At 39.0% G+C, this 24,400-nt stretch overlaps 1 protein-coding gene across 1 annotated transcript in view; it reads right to left on the reverse strand.

Annotated features, from left to right (window-relative positions):
* Positions 1-24,400, reverse strand: part of ero1a (endoplasmic reticulum oxidoreductase 1 alpha) — a 35,148-nt gene that overhangs the window by 3,978 nt on the left and 6,770 nt on the right. The window contains exons 2-13 of the mRNA XM_073039847.1: positions 22,735-22,851; positions 22,555-22,638; positions 22,281-22,319; positions 18,030-18,115; positions 15,527-15,600; positions 9,321-9,441; positions 9,157-9,207; positions 6,386-6,390; positions 3,837-3,863; positions 2,906-2,998; positions 1,679-1,925; positions 347-416 (exon numbers count right to left, since the gene is read on the reverse strand). Of these exons, the coding sequence (XP_072895948.1) occupies positions 347-416; positions 1,679-1,925; positions 2,906-2,998; positions 3,837-3,863; positions 6,386-6,390; positions 9,157-9,207; positions 9,321-9,441; positions 15,527-15,600; positions 18,030-18,115; positions 22,281-22,319; positions 22,555-22,638; positions 22,735-22,851 (1,014 nt within the window). The remainder of the gene's footprint in view (positions 1-346; positions 417-1,678; positions 1,926-2,905; positions 2,999-3,836; positions 3,864-6,385; positions 6,391-9,156; positions 9,208-9,320; positions 9,442-15,526; positions 15,601-18,029; positions 18,116-22,280; positions 22,320-22,554; positions 22,639-22,734; positions 22,852-24,400) is intronic.

Below are 24,400 nucleotides of genomic sequence, written 5' to 3' on the forward strand. Positions count from 1 at the left end.
AGTTCTTTAGTTTTTAAAAATCTGATGCAAATGTTTTAATTGCACTTGTTTATAATGATACATAATCGTGCTATATTTATAATGGAAGCTTTTATAAAAGGAATAAATTAAATGTATTAATCTAGACACCAAATTTTCTGGGTGGGTACAATGCAGGTTCAGGACCGAGACATTAATCTGGCAACAGAACTGCTAAAATGTTGCTGGAAGAAAATGTTGCAATTATGAATGAGTTTCCAGTTAATGCAATACCAGCAGCAGTTAGTCTTCCACTGCATAGCCTATGATCAAACACTTGCTGGCTTAGTTATTGTTAATATAAAAAGCAGTTTTAATATAGTCTTACCTTTAGATTTACAGATTCCTTTTTCTCCCCAGCAAACAAGGAATGTTCATCAAAATGTGAAGGGAAGGATCTAAGGCAGAATACATTGTTACTAAATGATAAACTGTTACTCAGCAGTAAAAGAGTACGATTGCCATTGTGTTACAAACCATCAGCAATCTGAATTTGCTTGATTATTGTAAAAGTGTTCATAAGTGTGTAACAATTATAAGCATATTTAATTTGATATGGTGCAACATCAGAGGCTTGTTACATGGACTCCAGAACATATTATTAACAAGGAATAAACAGTTGGAAAAAGTGGAGGTGCAACAAAGATATCTGTAACTTTTGTGGGGGGAGCTTTTCAGACAGATAGTATATGTAGGGATCTGTGAGACCATTGAAACCGTTAAAAATTTGGACATGAGGAGTAATGTGTTATTAAAATTTGATGTTACTAAATTAGGAGAGATAGCAAGTTGAATGCTAATACAGTAAAGTGAAGAGATTAATGGGTAAAATGCTGGTACAGTTTAATGTCCAGAAATATGAAGTAGAAAGGGATACTGGAAAGACTTCAGAAAGCAGAGGATAAGTAAACGGCAGGAAGTAGTTTAAAACATGGATTTAAAGTCGTTGGGACAGTTTGTGCCTTCTTTTACCCAATGAAAAAAAGGTTTTCTTATTTAAAAGTGCAGAAGGAGAAAACATCCTAATGTTAATTTTAAATGTCACTTCTACTGGCAATGCTGTTAAAAAACTGTTTATATGAACTTACATAAGGAAAATCACAGTTCAAAAATTAAAATTCATGAATTAAGATTAAAATTTAGCCTGAAGAAATTCATTCATTAATGATGTCTAAAGAAAACAGAGGAGCCAAAGTGATCATATCATGATAACAATCAGAATTTGAATTAAAAGTTTGTGAGGGAAATTGATGATGTCCATGTTCTAGATGTCACATTTGGCACAAGGCAAATTTTCAGAAAACTGGCCCACAAAAGAATGAATTATACTTGGAATTTACCCAATGTCATGAGCTGCAGTTCCTTAGTAAATTTTTAGGAACAACCAGCACTGCAAGTTTATCTGTGGGATATCCCTATCGTGCACTATCATTATCCAGGTTTCTAACAGATATGAGTTAGTTTGGATCAATTTTTCATTGCAACAATAATGGTAAGCTGTTCTGACATTTCCTGAACACTGTACAAATTCATTTAACAGGTAGCTTTAGTGATAGTTTCTCTAAGCAATTGTCATGCAGCATTTTTGTATTTCAGCCTCGCATCTTCATATAATTTTGCTAATAAACCATATAATACTGTATATCAAATAATTGCTTACTTGGCCAAATTGAGAATTTCCAGAAGAAGATTTTTATATTTAGCATCCTGTGCTTCATTGCCTGTATAAAGCTGAAAGGCAGGGCGTTCAAAAAAGGGCAACACCTTGGATAAAGCCCGCAACTCCAGCAGGTACAAGAAATAAAGGTTTTGAATCCTGCGTGGTCCTTCTCCTTTGGTAATATGTGGATCAAATCTCTGCTTAAATTCTGTAATGTTATGCCCCCATTTCTTTTCATACCAGGTATCTGTAGAAAAAGAGTTTACACGACGTTACATTGGATGTAAGAGGAGTGCGCTCAACACACTTTATCATCTTGCCTTTTTTCCCCTGGAAAAATATTGATTTTTTTAAAAATATACTGTTAAAACAGTAGCTCCAATGAGTTACTAAAACAGGCATTTCTTAAATTTTACCTTTAGACAAAATGAAAGCAATATTAATCTTTGAAATATTTTAACATGCCCCAGAATACTAACACCCACATGAGGGAGCTTAACCTATAGGTTGACTGACAGTTTCTAAAATCAAAAGGAGACAACTCTGCCTCATTGCCAACATAAATGCCAAAAGACACATTGTAATATTCAGTCCTTACTTCTGGGAAGGAGGTTATTCCAGGAGACATCTGATGTATGGTCAAGAAAGGAAACAATTCCCATTGTGGTAATTACAGTGGAGTCTCCCTGCAGTCTTGTCTGCATCTAAAAATTGTTCATGACAGCAGACAGCATGCAAGCTATAATATTAACTGTGAAAAGCTACAATATATTTACATTCATGTATCTTTTTCATTACCTCTAATGCCTCCAAGAATTCATGCTGCCCCACTTCTGATTTCTCAATGTTGCCATGCGTCCTTGCCCACATTTCATGCAACCAGGGAATGACAGTCCCTTGCAGCTGGACAGTGCACGATGGTATACTCAAACCAGTTGAAGATGAGTGATTGCTTACCATTGTCCCAGTCATATTGAGACAGTAAAACTTTCATTAGGCCCACTTACGTACTCATGGAGAAAATGAATTACCGGTAAGTTTATCTCAGCATCATCAAGCAAAACCAAATCTCTCAAAATTATCTGGCCAGGAAAATGTTTTTTTTTTAGCATAGCGTAGATGTAAAGTTTAACTAAAAGTCTCAGAAGAAGCATTCTGTATTTGGCAGATTGCCATCCTTGATTTGTGTGTGGCAAATCATGGGGAAGAGGAGTGTTTGGTACATACCTTCTAACAGATATCGTGCACTAAGATGGATATTAATGCTGGTGTGGAGTCCTGAAATAGTTCGATAAAATGATCTCTTCTCTATGCACAAATCTGAAACAGAAAATTTTAGTTTCATTCCTCAACAATAATTGATTTGTTAATCATAACATCATTGGAAATACATGATATAATAAAGGGCACCTGGCTCATCACAGCTCTGCCAGTTTAAAATAAGCCTAATTACATCTTCTAGTGCTGGAACAATGGCACTGCAGCTCACAGTTCAATTACAAATCCTAGTACTGTATTAAATTGAGAGTGTGTATTACATTTGCAGACTATAAGTTCACTGACTACTCTCTGCAAGTATTTCTGTGCCTTAGTAAAGGAAAACATTGTATATTCCTTTTTACCCATCTTATTGACCTCTTCCACCACCATGAAGAATCTGTAAACATATTCTCCCTTGTTCAACCATGCTAGGCAATATAGTCTCTTTCTCCTGTGTTCCCTTGCCAGGTTGCACTTCCCTCATTCTTCACTGGATGAAGCACCTTTCTTTCCATGCGCCCAGATATTTTATATCTTCCTGTATTCTAAAGCTTCCCTCGTTGCTGTCAATCACATGGCCAATTTTATCTACAAACCTCCCTACATTAAAGATGAGCTTTTTAATTAGCAAAGGACCAAATACTAAGCCCCACAGAACCCCTATGGTACCAGTTTTCCACTTAGAAAAAAAACACCTTGTCAATCACTCATCATTGTTTGCTTCCAACTTACTGGGATTTCAATATTTAAATATGTATAATGATATTGAAAGGTACCACCTGGTGACATCTTAAATGGTTGTAGCTTCATTGATAAAAGTTTAACAGTTACTTTCACAGTTGTAACAGTTAACGTTATGTGCAAAAGTATTTGTACATGGCCATGAAGATGCATTTACCTTGCAACCAATTGTAGAAGGCTCCACCTTTATAGGGAGGGAAAGGAAAAAAAAAATTAAAATACTTAAACCATGTTACAATTTTAATGTGAGCAAACCACAAGGTCACTGAATTCTTAAAATGATTAAGATCCCACTTGCATTGCTAACTGGGCTTAATCCAGGGGTATTGAAGTGATAAATTTTCCTTCTCCGTGGTTCATCCCCATTTTCTCCAAATAAAATCTTAAAACTAAATCAATTTTCCCTGACTACAATCATATGTTCTCTCATGACACTTCTGAGAATTAATCGTAACACTGCTACTGTTTAACTATTCTACTTCGGCTGTTAGTTAAGTGATGTTTTTAATACGTCAAAAGCTTCAATATAATTAGCATTATTAATTCAGGAGAAAATTAACATTTTGCTTTTGCTCATATCACTATTCAATGTATCACCATACCCTCTATCACCAAAAAGCCTAAATTACTAATCACTTATTTTCATACCATTTACTGCCATTGGCAAGGGAAAGCACTGTTTGGCAAGTTATAATAAAGTATTTCCATCAGTAAACCTGCTTAGAAAGGAACATTGGGAGAGCTGCTTTTCTTTATTTTGGGGAAATTCTTAGTGCAACAAAAGAAGTTAGCTATTAAAAAAAACTGAAATGTGAAGTAATCCACATGTTTCAACAACTTTGCCTTAAGGTCATTCCAAGTGGACTAATTCAAAACAAAGTAGAAAAATGCACATAATGACAGTGTCCCAACTACTGGTACCCACCAGCTTCAGAGATTTCCATGTGTTGAATTTTTCCCCAAATTTGGCAAATGAAGTGGACCATATGTCCTTCTTCACTACTGCTTTTGTTTATGTTGAATGAATAAATAAATAAATAATCTCAATCCATAAATAGCAATGACAATTTAAAGAAATCATTAAGAACTAGTAAATCACCCCAAAATGAAAAAATGTGTTTTGTTATGTTATAAAATGTATATATTTTTTTAAAAGGTACAAACTACTGTTGCAATGCTCAAAGTCAACATTGTTAAAGCCATCCAGAACTATAGATGTAAGCCTATTGCAATGATATCCCAGGACTGACCAAAACAAATTACCTTCAGCACCTGCAAGAGAAAAATAAACAAATTATAAAGAATATTAAACTTTTTAAATTACATTTCATATATAGATGTAATCAGTTTTCTACATACCAGCCACAAAGTAGTACACAATATTGGCATGCAGAATAATAAATCTTGATATATAATTACAAGGCAGCCAGCTATTTCAGCAAATAGTACAAATCAACAACATTTTAGGAACCCATTCTGCTCTCTGTGTTCCAGCCTAGAAATTGGATTAGGGAAGATCTATTTGTGTCTGTTGTGTCTAGAAGTGAACACTGTGTAATTTTTGAGCATATTTTGCAATGCTTATACAGAATTTCTGCAAAACCTGCCCATTGTGAAAGTCACTCCCTTATGGCTATCAGGTTTGCATTTCATGCATACAGTGATATCATCAGTATCAAATGTGATTTATATTCTGCATGATCATACAGTTCAACAAAGTGAACATAGTGAAATTTGTACAATTAAAAATGTTTCTCCAGAATATTGATATTATGTTTTAAATCATCCTCCATAATTTGCAGTTTCCAGATCCCTCTGTGAAAGCCTGAAGCTACAGCTGATAATGGGCTTTTGAGAATACTTGTGGCCATGAGATGTTATCGGAGTACAATGTGAGATCACTCCCACCCTTCTCTAATCTTATTCCCCAGCAGTCTTGGCAGAATGCTGCTGCTGATCACTGTTTAGTGAGGAGCATTATCCTCCTAAAAGTACAGAGTCAGTCTTAAACGGTGTACATCACAGTAATAATTTTGTTCAGTGCATCAAAAAAGCATGAAATCCAATTTATCGACGGCTATGCATTGTTTTGTGAAAATCTATTCAAATAGCTGTTCTCATTCTTCATAATTTCCAATGTTTCTTTGTTACCACTTTGCTGAAAATGTTATTTTTGAAAAGCACTTGCAGATTAACATATCTTTTCTTCTAATGACAAAAGACCTTGAAATTGACAGCATTCACAATCAGTCCCTCTTTCTTAGTGAACATTTTTGATACATTCTTTTGTTTCAACCATGTATTATAATGGGATATCAAGAGCTGTACATGTAATTTCTTGTGATCTTCAGAAATTATATATTATTTATTTTTATCTGTGATATTCAGAGTCCCTATGCTTTATACTAAAAATTCCAATTGCCCATCACCATTTTCACTTTTTAAAAAGTTTGGAAGCTGCTAAATTAATTTTCTTCCATACTTGAATGCTGGCATTTCCATGATTCCTTTTGATGTCATTTTCTATAGTGGGCTAATTCTATTATTGGGGCATCACAGTAGTGTAGCAGTTAGAACATAGAATATTACAGCACAGTACAGGCCTTTCAGCTCAGAAGTCGTGCCTTCTTTACAATCAATCTAACCCTTTCTTCTTACACAGCCCTCCATTTTCTTACATCCATGTGTGTTCCAAGTACCCACCACCTTCTCTGTAAAAACCCTTCCTCTGATATCCCCTCTACACTTTCCTCCAGTCACATTAAAATTACGCCCTCTTGTATTAGCCATTTCTATCCAGGGAGTCCTACAGGGAGTGAACACTGGAGGGCAGCACCAATGGGAGAGCCAGCCCTCAACCCAGCATGCCCGCTGCATCTCTGTTCTCTCCCACACCACCTCCAGTGCCTCCTCTGTGGATGGCTGTAACTGGCCTAGTCTGCACAAGAACCTAAGGCCACACTACTCCTCTGCTGTCAGTCTCACTACTGAACCGGACTTACAGTATTTTGTATTACCAATGTCCAATAGGATCGTGATCACAAGAAAACATTTAAGACAAGCACCTGAACCATTTGTTGGAGCTGGAGAGGCTGCTGTGACTAAACGTGCCACCATCTTACCTAAAGTCTGACTTCTACATTGTTCAATAATGCCTTACAGCACCAGTGCTAAGGGTTCAATACCCGCTGTTTTCTGTAAGTTAGAACATTACAGGTCCTTTGGCCCACAATGTTGTACTGAGCTTTAGGGGAGGCATAGCAGATAGTGTAACGCTTTACAGTGCCAGCGATCAGGGTTCAATTCCCGCCACTGTCTATAAGTAGTTTGTCACTGTTACTGCATGGGTTTCCTTCGGGTGTTCCAGTTTCCTCCCATATTCCAAAGATGTTAGGGTTAGTGAGTCGCAGGCTTACTATATTGATAGCAGAACTTTCGGGCTGACCCCCGCCCTGCCCCCACCCCACACACCTTTGGACTGTGTTGGTCACTGATGCGAACAATGCATTTCACTGAATGTTTTGATATACATGTGACAAATAAAGTATATCTTTGGGGAGTGGTATGGAGGACACATGTACATTGAAAGATTCAGTCATGTTCTTTTCGTCCTTGGACACCAATATTCATTTGCTTTATATGGAATACTTCCACTGACCATGTTTTATATTTTCAGAATAAATCTCTTCATAAACTTCAATCAAAAGTCTTCTGAAAATCAATTTTTATATCTATTGTGTTTTTTTGTTAAAACCTGATATGTTATTTCCATAAAATGAAATTAGCATAAAGTAGCCTTGTCAAATCCATGTTAGTTCCTTCTAATTAGTAATTACCTCCTGGGACACAAAACAGCAAGGCCCTTTGGCCCACGCTATTGTGCTGACTATATACACCTAATCCATGACTGATCTAAAGCTTTTACATAGTCCACAACTGTCCAAACATGGGCCTGCCTAAGAGTTTCTAAATGCATCAGCCTCAACTACCACCCCAGCCAGTGCATCCCAAGGACTTACCATCTCAATGTTAAAACAAAACCTGCCTCTGATGTCATGTTTCCCTTATCTTTCATCCATTCACCTTAAAAGTATGTCCTATGGTATTAGCTATTGTTTCCTGTGAAAAAGGCACTGGCTATCCACTCTGTCTATGCCTCTTGTAATCTTATACACCTCTGTCAAGTTGCTTCTCAATCTTCATTGCTGCAAAGAGAAAAGCCTGAGCTCTCTCAATCTGTCCTCCTGAAACATGCTCTCTAATCCAGGCAGCATCCTGGTAAATCTCCACTGCAGCTTCAACAAAGCTTCCACAACTTTCCTAGAATGAGCTGACCAGAACTGAAGACAGAGATTTATAAGAACTCAATCGCCTAGCTATTGTATTGTAACGAAACCCAATTTCCCTCAGGATCAATAAAGTATGTCCGTCTGTCTATTGAAGGGCAACACACCATATGCCTTCTTAACCATCCTAACAGGTTTTGTGGCAACTTTGAGGGATCTATGGACTTGGACCACAATATCCCTCTGTTCCTCCACATTGCTAAGAATCCTGACATTAATCGTGTACTCTGCCTTGAAACTCAACCTTCCAAAGTGTATCACTTCACACTTTCCCAGATTGAACTCCATCTGCCCATGATTCATTCAAAGTTTTTGTCCCAAAATAAGAACATTTCTCAAACTGGTTTATACCAAGCCAGTTTCAAATAAGATCCCTTCAATATAATGGCATCCACCTCATTTCCACAAAACATATGAACATACACCATAAAATATAAATTTGCATCAATGCTAGGTCACCCAGATCATTGAAGCTGTTTTGCCATTCCTGATCCAACTGGACTCACTCTGATCTCAGAATCTGCTACTAGAGAAAATAATTTCATTCTATCTATCCCTAAAAATACCTTAGTTGTTTTAAATAACTTGATTAGATAACTCCTCTACCCTCAGCCCTCAAGCTTCCTAAAATTAAGTGGGAAAAAAATCAACTTTTTAAAATTCCGCTTTAGAAATACAACAGCCAAAATAGTCCTCCAAGAAAACTGATGCTTATCCTTCAAACCAGTATTCCAAGCTAGGTCATCATTTCCTCACTTTTAGGCCCCAACCTACTGAGGTAAATATTATTTGTTCTTCTGTACAAGTTTTTAATGGATGTGGCCTTACAGACAACCAAATCCCTTTCTTCCTTTTCTCTTGCCACTCAGTAAATATCCCTGTTGGTCTAAAGTGATAAACCTTACACTAACCAAGATTACTATTTTGTATCTCTCATTTTTTTGTTTTTATTTGGATTGGATTATGATTTCATTTTTTTAAAAACTCCCTCTGATCTTTCACTGAACATTCTAACCATTGTCCCATCCCTATCGCAAATTTTGTAGAAAGTACTTTTAAGTTATTTGCTAAGAAGTTCTACTATTGCTGTCAAAACCAATTCTAAATATAGTAATCCCAGTTATATTTAACTCACCTTTGCCAGGTGTCAGTGGGTTGAATGGTCGTCTAATGGAGCTTGGCCTGCAATGAACAGTGAAATAGATGACTGCACATAATTCTTACAGTGACTTGCTACTTATTGATTTGAACATACTTCATTCAAGGATTAGAAGCATTACTGATGTATTACTTACTTAAAACAATTTTCTTCATAGATACTATTCCAAATTTTCCATGTTTCTGTACCTTTATAGCCAGTATAACGTTCAGGGTTGAGAAGCAGATCTACGTACTCAGCATCCGGAGATTGTTCATCTTGAGGAACAAAGTTACATTTCACTCAAGGTACTTCCATTTTAAAACAGTTCCTATAAGCCAACTGATATTGCAAGTCCACTCAATTACGAAGACAGGACGGTTTGACTTTTACATGTCCCAATGGTATACTAACGGTACCAATCACCAAAAACTGAACCCCTTTCAGGAAGAGGATGGCACGAGGCCATAAATACGGAGTAGGGTGAAAGTTCTCCATTTTCCTCTACGTTTGGTGAAAGAGACTCCCAGCAAAACAACCCCCATTGCTCTAGGATGCAAGCACTGAAGACATTTGGGGGTATATAATGCCATCGTACCCTGATTGTCTCGACAGTACAGATAGAAGAGTTTATGCAATGATCCTCACAACAAATGCTTCAGTCATCTTACATGCTTTCATAAATAATGAAAGTTTTCATTATTTTGCAAACAGCTGAATAAGTGATTGTTATGAGTGATGAACTCTGGTGCAGAGTTAACCATTCCCAACCCCCCCTCCTGAGAACTATGAACTATTGCTGTTGCTATGCTGCTATTGAGAGAGAGAGAGAGAGAGAGAGAGAGAGAGAGAGATAAAGCCCAGGCAAGAACATCTGCTACAGATAAGAGGGGGAGAGAGACTGTTGATTTACTGTATTTTGACTCTTCCTGGATTATTTACCTTCCACTACAAGGACTTTACTTTGCTCGTTAACATTCCTCAGGAGATAGCAGGAGTGGCCTGATTTGATTGATACAGTCATTCAGAGTTGATGGATAGCTGAGACCCTGTGAGTGGGGATAAAAAGACAGGTCTGGAGAGACACCCTTCAGACACACCAGTGGACACTGACTGAGTGTTGGGAACCCACAGAAAGGTGGGGGCTTTGGAGACCGAATCAGGAGATCGGTCAGTAAAGCTCACAGTGTTACAGCAGGGCTGGTGGGGACTTGTGTGTGTGTGTCCACTCATGCCAGAGTGACGAGTCCACCACAGAAGAACAGTCTAGCTGAAGACCAGAGGAGTCATAACTGAATGGCCACAACGATACGGCGGATTAAGAAAGCAACGGAAGGTTTGGCTGCTGTAGCTGTTACATCTCGCTCGCTCTCTCTCTCTCTCCAACGATTTCAATACAACAACCATTACTACCTCAGCATTTATGAACTGAACTCTATACTTTCCTATGACAATTCATTTACCCCTAGACATTGATAGAGCTGGTTTATTATTGATTATTATTATTCCTACACTTTTAGGTTTATTACTGCTAACTTGTTTTATATGTATATTTGCATTTTTGAAATTGTATTGTGTAGTTTACTAATAAACACCTTTAGTTTGGTACCACCAGACTCCAACGGATTCTTCTTTCTCTGGGGGTCAGACACCCAGTTACGGGGTACGTAACAAATTAGGGCCTCGTCCGGGATTTAATTACCAAATTGGGGGCCAGTGAATCGAGATAGAAGTCCCTTATCCGATCTGGTTGGGTGGATAACCAGACGGGAAACCAGCAGAAATGGAAATTGACAAATTTTTTAAAGACCCGACTTCGGGGCATTAGAGGATGCCAAGAAGGCGGAATTGGTGAGCGTTGCAAAACGATTAAATCTCTCGACGGTGAAATCGTCGATGAGCAAGTTGGATATACAGAGAGCAATAACTGTGCATTACGTATCCGAGGGTGTGTTCACGTCGGATGTATTGGACCTGTTCCCTGAGAAAAAACCAGTCGAGGGTGAGCTTCAGATACAGATAGAAAGATTAAGGTTGGTTGCGGAGAAGGAGGAAATGGAGCATGAGCTCCAGATACTCCGGATAAAGGAGATAGAAGCTGCAAGGCAGAGGGAAGAAGCTGATAGGCAGAGGGAGGACAGAGAGAAAGAGAGGCAGTTTGCACTGGAAATGGAGAGGTTAAAGGCATCGCAGGGAAGAGACCAGGTTGCAAACCCAAATGAGGGGTTCAAGATTGGTCAGGAGATCCAGTTAGTACCTCCATTCGAGGAGATAGATGTCGATAAGTTCTTCCTTCATTTTGAGAAAGTGGCTGTGAATCAGAACTGGCCTAATGGGAAATGGGCTGTTCTGGTACAGAGTATACTTAGGGGGAAAGCTCAGCAAACGTATTCGGCAATGTCCATGGATGAGTCTAAGGATTATGAGGAAGTAAAAAGGGCTGTATTGAGAAGTTACGAGTTGGTGCCAGAGGCATACCGGCAGAAGTTCCGGAACTTGAGAAAGCCGTGGAACCACACGTATTTAGAGTTTGCCCGTGAGATGCAAATGTATTGTGAGTGTTGGTGTGCCTCAAAAGGGGTCGTTGGAGAGTATGATAAACTATTACAGTTAATACTGATGGAGCAGTTCAAAGGTTGTATCCCTGAGAGTATGAAGACATACTTGGATGAGAAGGAGACAGTGACTCTGTCTGCGACTGCCAAGTTAGCAGACGAGTATGCCTTAACCCACAAAACAAAGTTTTCCCGAAATAAGAGCTACCAGAAAGGCAGTAGGGATGGCAGAGAGAGCCCACCGGCTAAGGCAGAGAATAAGCCGGGAGCTAGTGGAAAAGGTAAGGAGGAGGAAAAGCAGGCTGGCAGGAAGGTTCCCAACTTCACGTGTTATAATTGTGGGAAAGCTGGTCATATAGCTTTTAAGTGTTTTGCTCTGAAGAAGGAGACAGGAAAAGGGAAAACAGCAGTCCCGACTGGTTGCATTGAGTCGGTCAACAGATCGATAAGGAAGGCAAAGGTAGATAGAGCACAAGAGGGGTGTGAGAAGTTTATCTCGGAAGGGACGGTGTCTGTGAAGGAAGGAGAAACCCCAGTTCCAGTGCAGATCTGGAGAGATACTGGGGCTGATCAGTCATTGATTCTAAGGAAGATGTTAGACTTCGGTCCTGAGACTGAGACTGGGGAGGTTGTGTTAAGAGGTATCGGAAAAGGGACCGAGGCCGTACCTTTGCACAGGATGTTTCTGAAATGTGACCTGGTATCTGGACCAGTCGAAATAGGGGTGCGGTCGAAACTACCGATGGACGGCGTTGACGTCCTACTTGGTAACGATCTGGCAGGTGGTGATGTGTGTTCAGCAGTGAAGCTGACAAGCAAGCCTGTGAGTGCTGAGGACCCGCCCATAGATTCCAAGATTTATCTCGCATGTGCAATCACTCGCAGCATGTCTAGAAAGGCGGCTGAGATAGGAACCCGTTTAAATGAGTCCAGGGTTGATTTAGCAGAGACATTTTTGCCGACCTTGTATGAAAAGGGGTTACCGGAGGAGAAGGATGGTAAAACGCAGAATAGTGGAGTTAAGAAAAGTAAGGGAGACGAAGCAGATTTAGTGTTGTCAAGGAACAAAACTTTGAACCTGGTTCACAAGATACCCCTAGGTGGACACTTAGGAGTGAGGAAGGAGGTTATGGAGGCACAGAGTAAAGATGAGAAACAGATGAGGCAGTTAGAAGGTCCAGGGTTGGACACGGATGATCTGTCTGGCTTGACAGAGCTATTTTCAGTTGAAGAAGTTAAGTGTGTTCCCGATGATGTCAGAGTAGTCCTAGATGAAAAGGATGCCGCTACCTCGAGGGAGTCTGCTGGGTTAGCAGACAAAGTTGTCTTAACCCGCAAGGTTGAGTTTACTCCAAAAGGGAGTTGCCCAGAGAGTACCTGGGAGGATCAGGGGAACTTAGAATTTGAAAAAGGGACTGGTATTGAAAGCCTAGGAGAGGCAGATGTCCCGTTTGCTTGTGTTCAGGATGGGAAGGATGTGGAGTCACAGGATACTGAACCTAGTGTTGAAGCTCAGGAAAAGTCTGAGGTATCTGATTTAGTTGAAAAGGAATGCAGTCCTTTTGGGTCAGATAGACTTGGTTCAGTGAAGAAACGGTTAACCATGGCACCGGGAGAAAGTGAGAATTCTCAGTCACTTGTGTTAAAAGTTAGTAATGAGATGAAAGCTGGTGAGATGAATATTATTGAAGGGAAAGGGAAAAGTATTGTTCCTAGACTTTTGAATAAAGAAAATTTAAAGTCGGGTTTGGTTTCAGAACTGTTAATTAAAGTGAAGGAACCGTTAGCTGAACAGTGGTTTGTTAACAAGGTGCTTGCAAATCAATTACAGTTTGTTTTGGAATTTAAGGATAAACAACTTGGTGATGTTGTTCAAGGATGTGATTTGGAGAGGCAGAACTTAAAGTTTTGTTTTGACCAAGAGGGATCACCTGCAGATGTTAAACGAGATACAATAGAATTAAAGATCCTGAAGATGAAATTAATGACCTGCTTAAAATTAATGAGTGGTGTGGAAGTTTAGCAAATGGGCTTAGTTTGGAAAACATTGGTGATAAGATAGCTCCTGTGAAAGGAGTTTGTGAAGGCCTATTCCACACTGGTGAGCAAGCTAACCACGTGAGAGTTAAGTGGAAAAGATGCAAGGGTTGACCAAATGCACTTTGAATAACAGGATCTGGTTTTGCGGGAATTTGATTTTTTTTTTAACAAAGAATGTGAATAATAAAGACAACATCATGGAAGATTGAATGTTAAGTTTGAAAGTAAAATAGAGATTAGTATTTGCACAAACTTCTGTAATGTATCACAGTATAATCACACATGTATTGGTTCACACTTTGTAATATACATCTAAGCTAAGATCACAACCCCATGGTATTTCTGGCTAACATGAAAAATAAAAATAGGAGGTTATTAAGATGGAGTCTGTTGTTACAGGAATTCGATACTAAAATACAACATGTAAAGGGGAGTGAGAATGTAATTGCTGACTGTTTATCCAGATGTTAATTTGAATGTGTATCTGTATTATTCTTGTAGTTAAGACCACTTCTGTATTTTGTTAAACTCTGTAATTCAGTAATATGCTTTATTAGTTTTCACCCTGGTGAAAATTTCCAGAAGGATGGGGGTGTTATGAGTGATGAACAGACCTGATGGAAATGGGGTGCAGAGTTAACCAATCTCAACCCCCCCCCCCTCCTGAGAACTACGAACTATTGCTGTTGCTATGCTGCTATTGAGAGACAGACAGACAGATAAAGCCCAGGCAAGAACATCTGCTACAGATAAGAGGGGGAGAGAGACTGTTGATTTACTGTATTATGACTCTTCCTGGATTATTTACCTTCCACTACAAGGACTTTACTTTGCTCATTAACATTCCTCAGGAGATAGCAGGAGTGGCCTGATTTGATGGACACGGTCATTCAGAGTTGATGGATAGCTGAGTGGGGATAAAAGACAGGTCTGGAGAGACACCCTTCAGACACACCAGTGGACACTGACTGAGTGTTGGGAACCCACAGAAAGGTGGGGGCTTCAGAGACCGAATCAGGAGATCGGTCAGTAAAGCTCACAGTGTTACAGCAGGGCTGGTGGGGACTTGTGTGTGTGTCCACTCATGCCAGAGTGACGAGTCCACCACAGAAGAACGGTCTAGCTGAAGACCAGAGGGGTCATAACTGAATGACCACAATGATACGATGGATTAAGAAAGCCACAAAAAGGTTTGCCTGCCGCAACTGTTGCTATTACATCTCGCTCGCTCTCTCTCTCTCCAACGTTTTCAATACAACAACCATAACCACCTCAGCATTTATGAACTGAACTCTATACTTTCCTATGACAATTCATTTACCCCTAGACATCGATAGAGCTTGTTTATTATTGATTATTATTATTCCTCCACTTTTAGGTTTATTACTGCTAACTTGTTTTATATGTATATTTGCATTTTTGAAATTGTATTGTGTAGTTTACTAATAAACACCTTTAGTTTGGTACCACCAGACTCCAACGGATTCTTCTGTCTTTGCTGGTCTGACACCCAGTTACGGGGTACGTAACATGATAAATGGCTCAAAGAATCAAGTCTGTATACATCATATACACGGTGAAATGTTCTTCCAGCTGCTCTAGACAATTACAAAGGAAACTCTGGTATGCATCTTAAATGAATTGCAAACATCAGCTGGTGGTACCATCGCCTAAATATAGCTGCAATAAGCTCCTGCGTAAACACAGAATCAATACAATTGCTTATTCTAAAAATTAATGTCAAAATTAAACAACAAATTAAACTCACCATCAATTTCACAGAAGTTGTCTGTGGAGTCATCGTGTCTGGTCCAGTCAAGCACTGCTTGTTTTGTTTCTTCACTGTTAAAATATTTTAAAAGTTGTTGATCAGATACGGTGTGGATTAGGAGATGAGTCAAATAATGAAAATTATAGTCCCAAATTCTCTAAGGTTACTTTGACATGGATTGAGGTGATTGGCAAATTACCTGGCATAAAGCCCAAAACATTTCAAGTTACAGACCTTGCCTGCACTGACCCTTTCAGTGTTCTGGCAGGAGCGCTAGTCAGCAGGCAGAAGAGGGATTTCAGGAAAAAGGGATTGTTGCCAAGAACCCAGAGGAACAAAGTTGCATTTCACTCAAGGTTCGGATTTACTTCCATTTTAGAACAGTTCCTGGAAGCTGATTGACATTGTAGTACCACTCAATTGCAAAGACATGACAGCTTGACGTTAATGTGTTCCAATGGATTATTAGCGGTACCATTCAACAGAAACAGAACCCCTTCTAGGAAGAGGATGACACCAGTACTGTTCTTCGTCAACTTTCTCCATTTTCCTCTTCGTTTCCGTGACACTCAGAGAAGTGCTCAGGAAAGAGGAGGATATTCTGGTAGAGTAGGAAGAGAGGGGCCTGAGCAAAAGAGGCACCAGGTTTCCTCACAGGGGCTGGAGAACATAACAGTAATAAAATTAACATGGTCCTTTGCCACTAGGTTGGTCTGCTGAGGCGTTGGGTTAAAATTGATGAGATATGATCACAGCTAATGTTCTATACCTAACAGAAGGATTCTCCTTCCTTCTGGCACTTGTCCCTCTGACCTCCTGAAAACAGTGGGTCAAACCTCTGTAATCCATAGGTGGCAAGGTTACAGAAGGTACATTAATAAACATACGTTCTCCTAGTCTGAGAGCATTGTGTTACTGATGGCTTGCTAAGTCATTTCCAAGTCAGTCACTGGGGTTACCTGACCAGGTAAGACTATAAGACATAGGAGCAGAATTAGGCCATTCAGCCCATTGAGTCCACTCCACCATTTCATCATGGCAGATCCCAGATACCATTCAACCCCATACACCTGCCCTCTCACCCTATCACTTGATGATCCGGCCAATCAGGAATCTCTCCACTTTAAATATACCCAATGACTTGGCCTGAACCACAGTCCTCCACAGAGCATTCCACAGATTCACCACTCTTTGGCTAAACTAATTCCTCCTTACTTCTGTTCTAAAAGGTTGCCCCTCAATTTTGAGGCTGTGCCCTCTAGTTCCAGATAACCCCACTGCAGGAAACATCCTCGCCACATCCACCTTATCTAGTCCATTCAACTTTTGATAGGTTTTAATAAGATCCCCATGCATTCTTTTAAATTCCAGTGAGTACTGGCCCAGAGCTGCCAAATGCTCCTCATATGTTAACCGTTTCTGTCCGGGAATAATCCTTGTGAACTTCCTCTGGATTCTCTCCTCTGACAATACATCCTTTCTGAGATAAGGGGCCCAAAATTGTTGACAGTACTCCAAGTGCAGCCTGGCTAGCGTCTTATAAAGCCTCAGCATTATCTCTTTGTTTTAATATTCTATTCCACTTGAAATAAATGCCAACATTGCAACCTTGTAGGAGACTTACACAAGGACTCCTAATTACCTTTGCACCTCTGATGTTTGAAATTTCTCACGATTTAGATAATAGTCTGCACTATTGTTCCTTTTACCAAAATGCATTATCATACATTTCCCAACACTGTATTCCATCTGTCACTTTTTGCCCATTCTTCCAATTTGTCTAAATCCTGCTGCAATTGTATTGCTTCCTCAGCACTACCTACCCCTCCACCTATCTTTGTATCGTCCACAAACTTTGCCAGAAAGCCACCAATTCCACTATCTAAATCATTGACAAACAATGTGAAAAGTAGCAGTCCCAATACTGACCCCTGAGGAACACCACTAGTCACTGGCAGCCAACCAGAAAAGGCCCCCTTTATTCCTGCCTGTCAGCCATTCCTCTATCCATGCCAGTATCTTTCCTGTAGCACTATAGGATTTTATCTTGTTAAGTAGCCTCATGTGAAGCACCTTATCAAATGTGTTCTGAAAATCTAAGTAAATGACATCATAGGTCTGTGATTTTCAGGATTTTAAGGATCACAGATTATCTACCAGACAGAGATCAACTACAAAACCTATCAAACAGTGAAAAGCCTTGATAGAGTGGATGTGGAGAGGATGTTTGCTATGGTGGGAGAGTCTAGGAACTGGACGTCACAGCCTCAGAATAGAGGGGCGTCCTTTTAGAACGGAGATGAGGAGGAATTTCTTTAGCCAGAGAGTGGTGTGTCTGTGGAATTCTGTGCAACCTTCTCCCAGTGGAAGGGGTTAAAATCAGTCTGTGTGATTCCACAGACACCTTCTCCTAGACTAGAATGCATACATTTCTTTATGAACAACAATAAAATTAGAGTTTCGCTTTAAGACAACAGGTTCTCTGTGCCATTCAAAGTACCTCAAAGAGTTGTTAACGGCACCAAGCTTCTCGGCCTCTTCACATTCAGCAACATGTTGAGAGACAGTATTCACCTCCTTGGTATACTGAAAGGTCATAGAATTGCACAGTCAATTTATGCTCATAAAGTAATATCGAATATTTTCAGAACTTTCATAATTACAATATTTATTTTCTTATTGTTCTGATTGGAAGCACGGTCAAGAAAAATGTAAGTTTCCCTTAATTTACTCATAACTAGGCAGATAGGGGAATAATATGTCACAATATTTACAAATAAAGAGTCCATTCCAGGTTTCTGCTTCTCTTGTTTTTCCACATTTTTCTCTTTATTTTAACCTGCTACAATCTGGGAGTTATTTTTCTCACAAGGTAAAGGAATTTCTGTAAATCTGAGATCCCTAAGGTACAGGGGAATAGAAAATGTGTTGAGCACTGTATTCTGGATCTGCTTCCAGTCCAGGTTCATTAGAAAAAGGAGATGAAGAATAGCAGGTGAAATAAATTTTCAGAAAACATCCTCTCGCCACGATAATGTGCAGAATCAGAATCAGGTTTATGAGTGCCATCTTATATGGTGCGAAATGTGTTGTTTTGGGGCTGTAGTAAGGTGCAAAGACATTAAGTTACTGCAGATTACAAAATAAATAACTAGTGCAAAATAAAGGGAATAATGAGATCGTGGTCATAGACCATTCAGAAATCTGACACGAGGGGAAGAAGCTATTCCTGAATTGTTGAATGTGTGTCTTCAGGCTCCTGTACCTCCTCTTTGATGGTACCAACAAAAAGTGTTCATGTCCAGGGTGGTGAGGGTCCTTAATATGCACACATTTTCATAAAGTAATAAAAATGAGCAGAACCTAACCTCTTTCGTAAGGAAGTATTTTCATGGCTTATCTATTACAGTGAACATTTTAGCACTGGAATGTTTAATTTTGCTCTTATTTTTTCACATTTTTCTCTTTAATTTAACTGGGATGTTTCAATAAATGTGCAGTGATTACAGAGAGAAATAAGAGTTTTAGGCAGTTTGGTATTAAAATTACAGTAGTCCTTAAGGTCATTGAATACAATAATCATAACCCTAGAATGTTTGCCTTGTTTACACTGAGGGTGAGGTTCAAAGCAAATATACTTTCCACAGGTAGTTAAAAGCATTATTTAGTAAGTCAAACTGCAAATGACATGAAACATTTTCTTTATAAATGCAAGAGCTTTCACAAGTTCCAATAATTCTATTCACAGAATTGTACAGAAGAGTTTATTTATTGTGAAATAATGTCATGATTTGAACCTTTGGGTCTGAACTTTTGGAGAAAGCAAAAACATTGGCATGTACCATGGTCTAGAAGCACCGTTGATGGAGTAGTTGTTTGCTATCAGGCAGATGGTTCTATGCCACTGAAGCAAATGGAACAATGAAATCAGAGCAATGTGCAGGAACACTTTGGATATTTGAGGAAGTGGTTGCCTGACCCGTCTGCAGGGATAGTGGAGAAGGAACTCTAAGCATTAGCAGAGTGGACTTGGAGAGGTGGGGAAGGATTTGTAACTTCTGGTGTTAGAGGGTTATTGAGAACCTGGAGCACAAACATTTAGAGTTTGCCGGTGCACGCTGCAAACAGCCGATTGAATCATACAATAGAGCAAGCTGATACTCAGTTTGATGAGAGAAACGCTGCTGAAAGCAGGGCTAAAGAAAAGGTTGGGACGATGAAGAGCACAACTAGAATTTATAGGGTTTAGCAAGGAAGATTCAAAAGTGCAAAATAAGGACAAAATATTAATGAATCATAGAGGAAAAATAAAAGTAGGGAAGAACAATAGAGAATTTAAATCTGTGTAAAGTGTTAACCCTAATCAAAAAGCATTTTACTTCCTGCCCTGCACTGTTGATCTGTCCTTATTTTAGATTTCCATCAACCGCAGAGCTATTTCACAATTCCAGCATTTGGAACTTCTTTTTCTTTCTCTCTCACTCGTCCTCAGACAAATCAGCCTTCACCACTGCCCCCTTCCCACAGCCTGCACCGTCAGCTCTTAAAACTGACCCTTATCCTTCCACTCCTCCACCCTTTTCTGCAACTTGACACATTTGCTTTCCACCCTCCTCAGGTTTTGATAAGAGGCTATTGTTCTCAAACACTAACTTGGTTACTCACTCTGTAGATGCTGCTAGAACTACTGAGCCTTTCCCACGTTTTTATTTAATGATTACCTTACAAGATGTATAAGATACACAACCTTGTAGGATGTTGACTTTTCAATTAATTATGTTCTAACACTGGAATTTATTGATAATTGTCAGAGTATTTGTATATTGTCATCCCCTTTCATATCTATATGGCCTATGAACAGTAAATCATTAAGTTTAATTATACTTAGCTACATTTTTTTTTAATAATCGTCTTATTTTCAGATTTCAGATAGGACAGGAATTTAAGTGATTTTATTAGTGATCTGGTAATCCACAGGAAAAGGTAAAGGATGTATGGGAATACGAGATAATGGAAACTTGGTTCCTAAGTGGGAAAAGTTGATGAGAACACAGAAAGGGATAGGAGAAATGTGGTAGTGGTGGAGTTGCTGAATACAGAAGAAATGGGATTTAGCGTGGTCTTTTACATGAAGTGTTGGTCGTGCATCATATCCAACAATGACAGGACACCTGTATGGGAGAGTTTTTAAAGTGGAAAAGCTGTTACACTGGGGCAGTTTCTCTCCATTGACCTCAGAAGTCAGGGTCCAGTGCTACAAATAGTCATCTTCTGGGTCTTGCCACAAAGTTTTGTAGAACCACCTTCCTGGCCATTGGATCTCTCTGTTGATCTTGTCTGCCAAATCCGCTGGAGCCGACTTCTCATGCTAAGACAGGCATGTCCCTAGCTCACAGGGTTATGAGGCTTGCCGGCTACCCTCAAATGGTTTAGCCCACTTGTCGAAGCGATGTACCAGGGTGTGGTCACTGTCGCATGCAAACAGCTACTTGGAGCCATAGGTGAGACAGATGAAATACATGTAGAATAAGTGGATAAATAGAAGAAATAACAGAGAAGCAATTGCAGGTGGGAGAAATTCAGCTTGTATGCGTACTTGTGCCAGCTGAAACTAGGTCACTGGTGCTTACTTCATTTATTTTTTTGTATTACAAGGCGGCAGATACAGGCTGAATCGAGGTAGCGAGGCCCAGGAATGGCCCATTGTTTGGCCCATCTAAGTGCCATGCCAGATTGGAAAGCTCAGGTACAGGCCAAACTGAGGCTGAGGGACCCAGGCCTGAGAGTGCATTGAATCGACAGGGCCCAGATCCGGGAGCAAGGAACGACTTGAGGTTTGGCCAATTTAAGTGCTGGGCTAGATTGAAAAGGTCAGGGTGTCAAGGCTGGAGGCAAGGAATGGGCCGGTGTTCAGCTTGCTGTTCCACAAGGATTATTCATCCGTGCGCTGAACTGAGGCTGTGGCCTTCAACTAACGGGCCCCTGGATCAGCTGCAGTGATGTCTGGCTTCATGGCTATCAACTCACTTTTGGAACTTCAGTTCTGAATGTTATTCGCTTATTGTTATTGTGTGCATGATATTTTTCTGCACATTGGCTATTTGATTGTCTTTTTATTAAATTGGTTTTATTGGGCTTCTTTGTTTTGAGGCTACCTGTAAAGGGACAAATTTCAAGGTTGTATGTAGTATACATACTTTTATAACAAATAGACTTTGTACATTGAAATGAGTAACTCAAAACCATACTCCACCAGCGTCAACAAGAATATTATCTGTTGGCTAATATCTAAACAGTGGCTGAATACAAGTATTTATTGTGTAAGCTTATTAACATGTATACTAGACCAAATGGTGCAGATCAAAGCCAATGATAAAGAACCTAGCACATAACAAGAGTTTTATAGATCTCTAAATAACATTACTACCCTGTTGCTTTATTCTTAGCATTGATGATCATTGGATATTCTGAAAATCCAATCATTATAATCTTGCACAAGATTAAATATATTTTATTTTACTTTGTCCATAAGTCAACGGCAACAGTTCAGGAAGACAACTCCCTAACTCCTTCTCAAGGATAACTAGGGGTGGGTAATAAATAATGCTTCAAAATTTAATATATAAAAATACAACCTAGTTCTAAAAAATCACCTCAGGGTTAAAATAATGTTTGAATGTAAAAGATATTTTAACCTTTAAGTAGTACAATGCAGAATGAAATAATATTGAAATTACTGCAAGTATCATACCTTAAAGCTTTCAGATCTAATTCCTGCTGGTAGATCATCCTGCAGAAAAATAATTGTGCTGTATGTAAAACATATTATAATGGAAAATATGCCAAATGAATGACCCATAAGAAATAAATGTAAGTTTTTTTTATGAAGGGTTATAGATTTTCCATAAATTTTCAAACTAACTAAGTGGCATCCCAAGCAGTTAACCTAGTCTTTTCTTTTTCCTAAATTTATTTTTCTCTCTTTCCTTGGTACATAATTAATTTTTATGAAATTAATATCTTACTGGCTCACAAGGTTTAACGGCACAGTCCCTCAGACCACAGTGGCTATTATCTGACCAGAAGGGGCAAGGCTTCTTTAAATTGACCTGGAAAAGTTAAAGAAACAGTTAAGTATACCCTTATCACATTAAATAATCAAAGGGCTTACATATAAACATGGCAGAAGGTGCAAAGGAGTTTACCTTGTAATACCTAAAATAGTCACTTTTCAGGAGCTCTTGTAGTTTAGAAAACAGCTTGTTGTTAAACTCTTGAATAGTTTCAGCATCGCAAGTGCAATCTTCAAGGTATCCAGTTGCCTATATTTAAAATGTACAAATGAGTATAGCCTTGCAATTTGCAAATTTTCTGAAGTGCACCAAATGCCCAGTGAATAGACGCCCTTTTCACTTTGCTTGCCCAGTCAAAAATCACTCAGTGGCCCAATGCCTGCTACAGCTGTTAGCAAAATGATCTTACTTTCACCATAACTAAGGGGTTTATCCAAGCTATTGAAGCAACAGTCTTAATACTTGGTAGGAAGAAGTACAGCATGATTGACCTGTAACTGAGGTATAAAACTATATGAGGTTGTTTTTAGTACTGAAGGGAAAAAGAATATTTCAATGACATAATGAGAATCACAGCACAGTGTTAAGATGTTTGGCAATAGAGACTAATAGTGACACTTCTTCACACTGAAATTAGCTAAACTTTGGGTTTTGTTACCATGAAAAGATGGTGGCAATGATGCTGCTTTTTTGCAAAAGAGCAATAATCTACAGGGCTACAGTGAAAGAGTCAGGAATGGAAATAATTGGATTGATCCATTAGAAGCTATTACAAATCAGCAGGTATGTTTGCAGTGGGAAACTATTTAAAGCAGAGTAAACCGACATTAAAAGGACAAGGCAACTGTCCTGTTAAAGATATTTCATAACTGTATTCTGAAAACAGTGATCAAGCTTCCCATCACAAGTGCAAGATGAAATGTTTGAAACATTGACACAATTTGTCAAGGTTATGAATATATGACCAAGGAAGGAGCTAATGTCTTCAGGCCACACAATGACATGTTTTTATTTGTATTTCACTGTTCATTTGTCCATCAAACCTTTGCTAATAACATTGACAAATCAATATGATTTAAGTTCCAATGAATCTGGATCTGTTCTCATAACTTTTGGAAAGGTAAATCTCATTCACCCAGAACATATGTACCCACAGTTTTCCCCATTTAAACATTGATGTGTGTTAATGATGAAACAATAAACAGAATGGAGCATTACATTGAAGTAATTAATAAATAATTCACTGAGAAAGTTCACAAAATATCCACTTTACAGATGTAGAGCAACATGGAAGATTAGGGTGGTACAGTGTGTGTGGGGGTGAGAAGTTGTGACAATTGTCACAAGCTTCTAAATTTTAAAAATGATGCATTTATAAGTTGACTTCAGCAAACTGCAATGAACTGCAGACAGACTTGATCATTATATGTACAGAAATATACTCTGAGTGAATGCTAAGGTGAGTGGTGATTCAGGTTTAAGGGTTAAAAAGTGCTACGTTTATCTGCACAGCGAATTAAGAAGTGATAGTGTTGGTATTGTATGTCCTATAAGCTACTCAAAGAACATAAATTCATGTGGATCTTGGCCAGCTTTCCCCCACTCAGATGGGTTCACAGTGGAACTCAGGGTTTATATTGGTAGGGATTCAGTTACCACAGAGGCCTGTCTCCCACTATGCAATCATATCTTCCTGTGCTCCAGTTCTAAGCCTGTAACAAGCAACAACAGATTCTCATAATCATTCTTCTCCTGCTCTACACAGGTATGTTGTAATCCATATTCACAGTCATACATC

Source organism: Hemitrygon akajei, chromosome 3 (assembly GCF_048418815.1).
Source record: "Hemitrygon akajei chromosome 3, sHemAka1.3, whole genome shotgun sequence".
Classification (NCBI taxonomy): Eukaryota; Metazoa; Chordata; class Chondrichthyes; order Myliobatiformes; family Dasyatidae; genus Hemitrygon; species Hemitrygon akajei.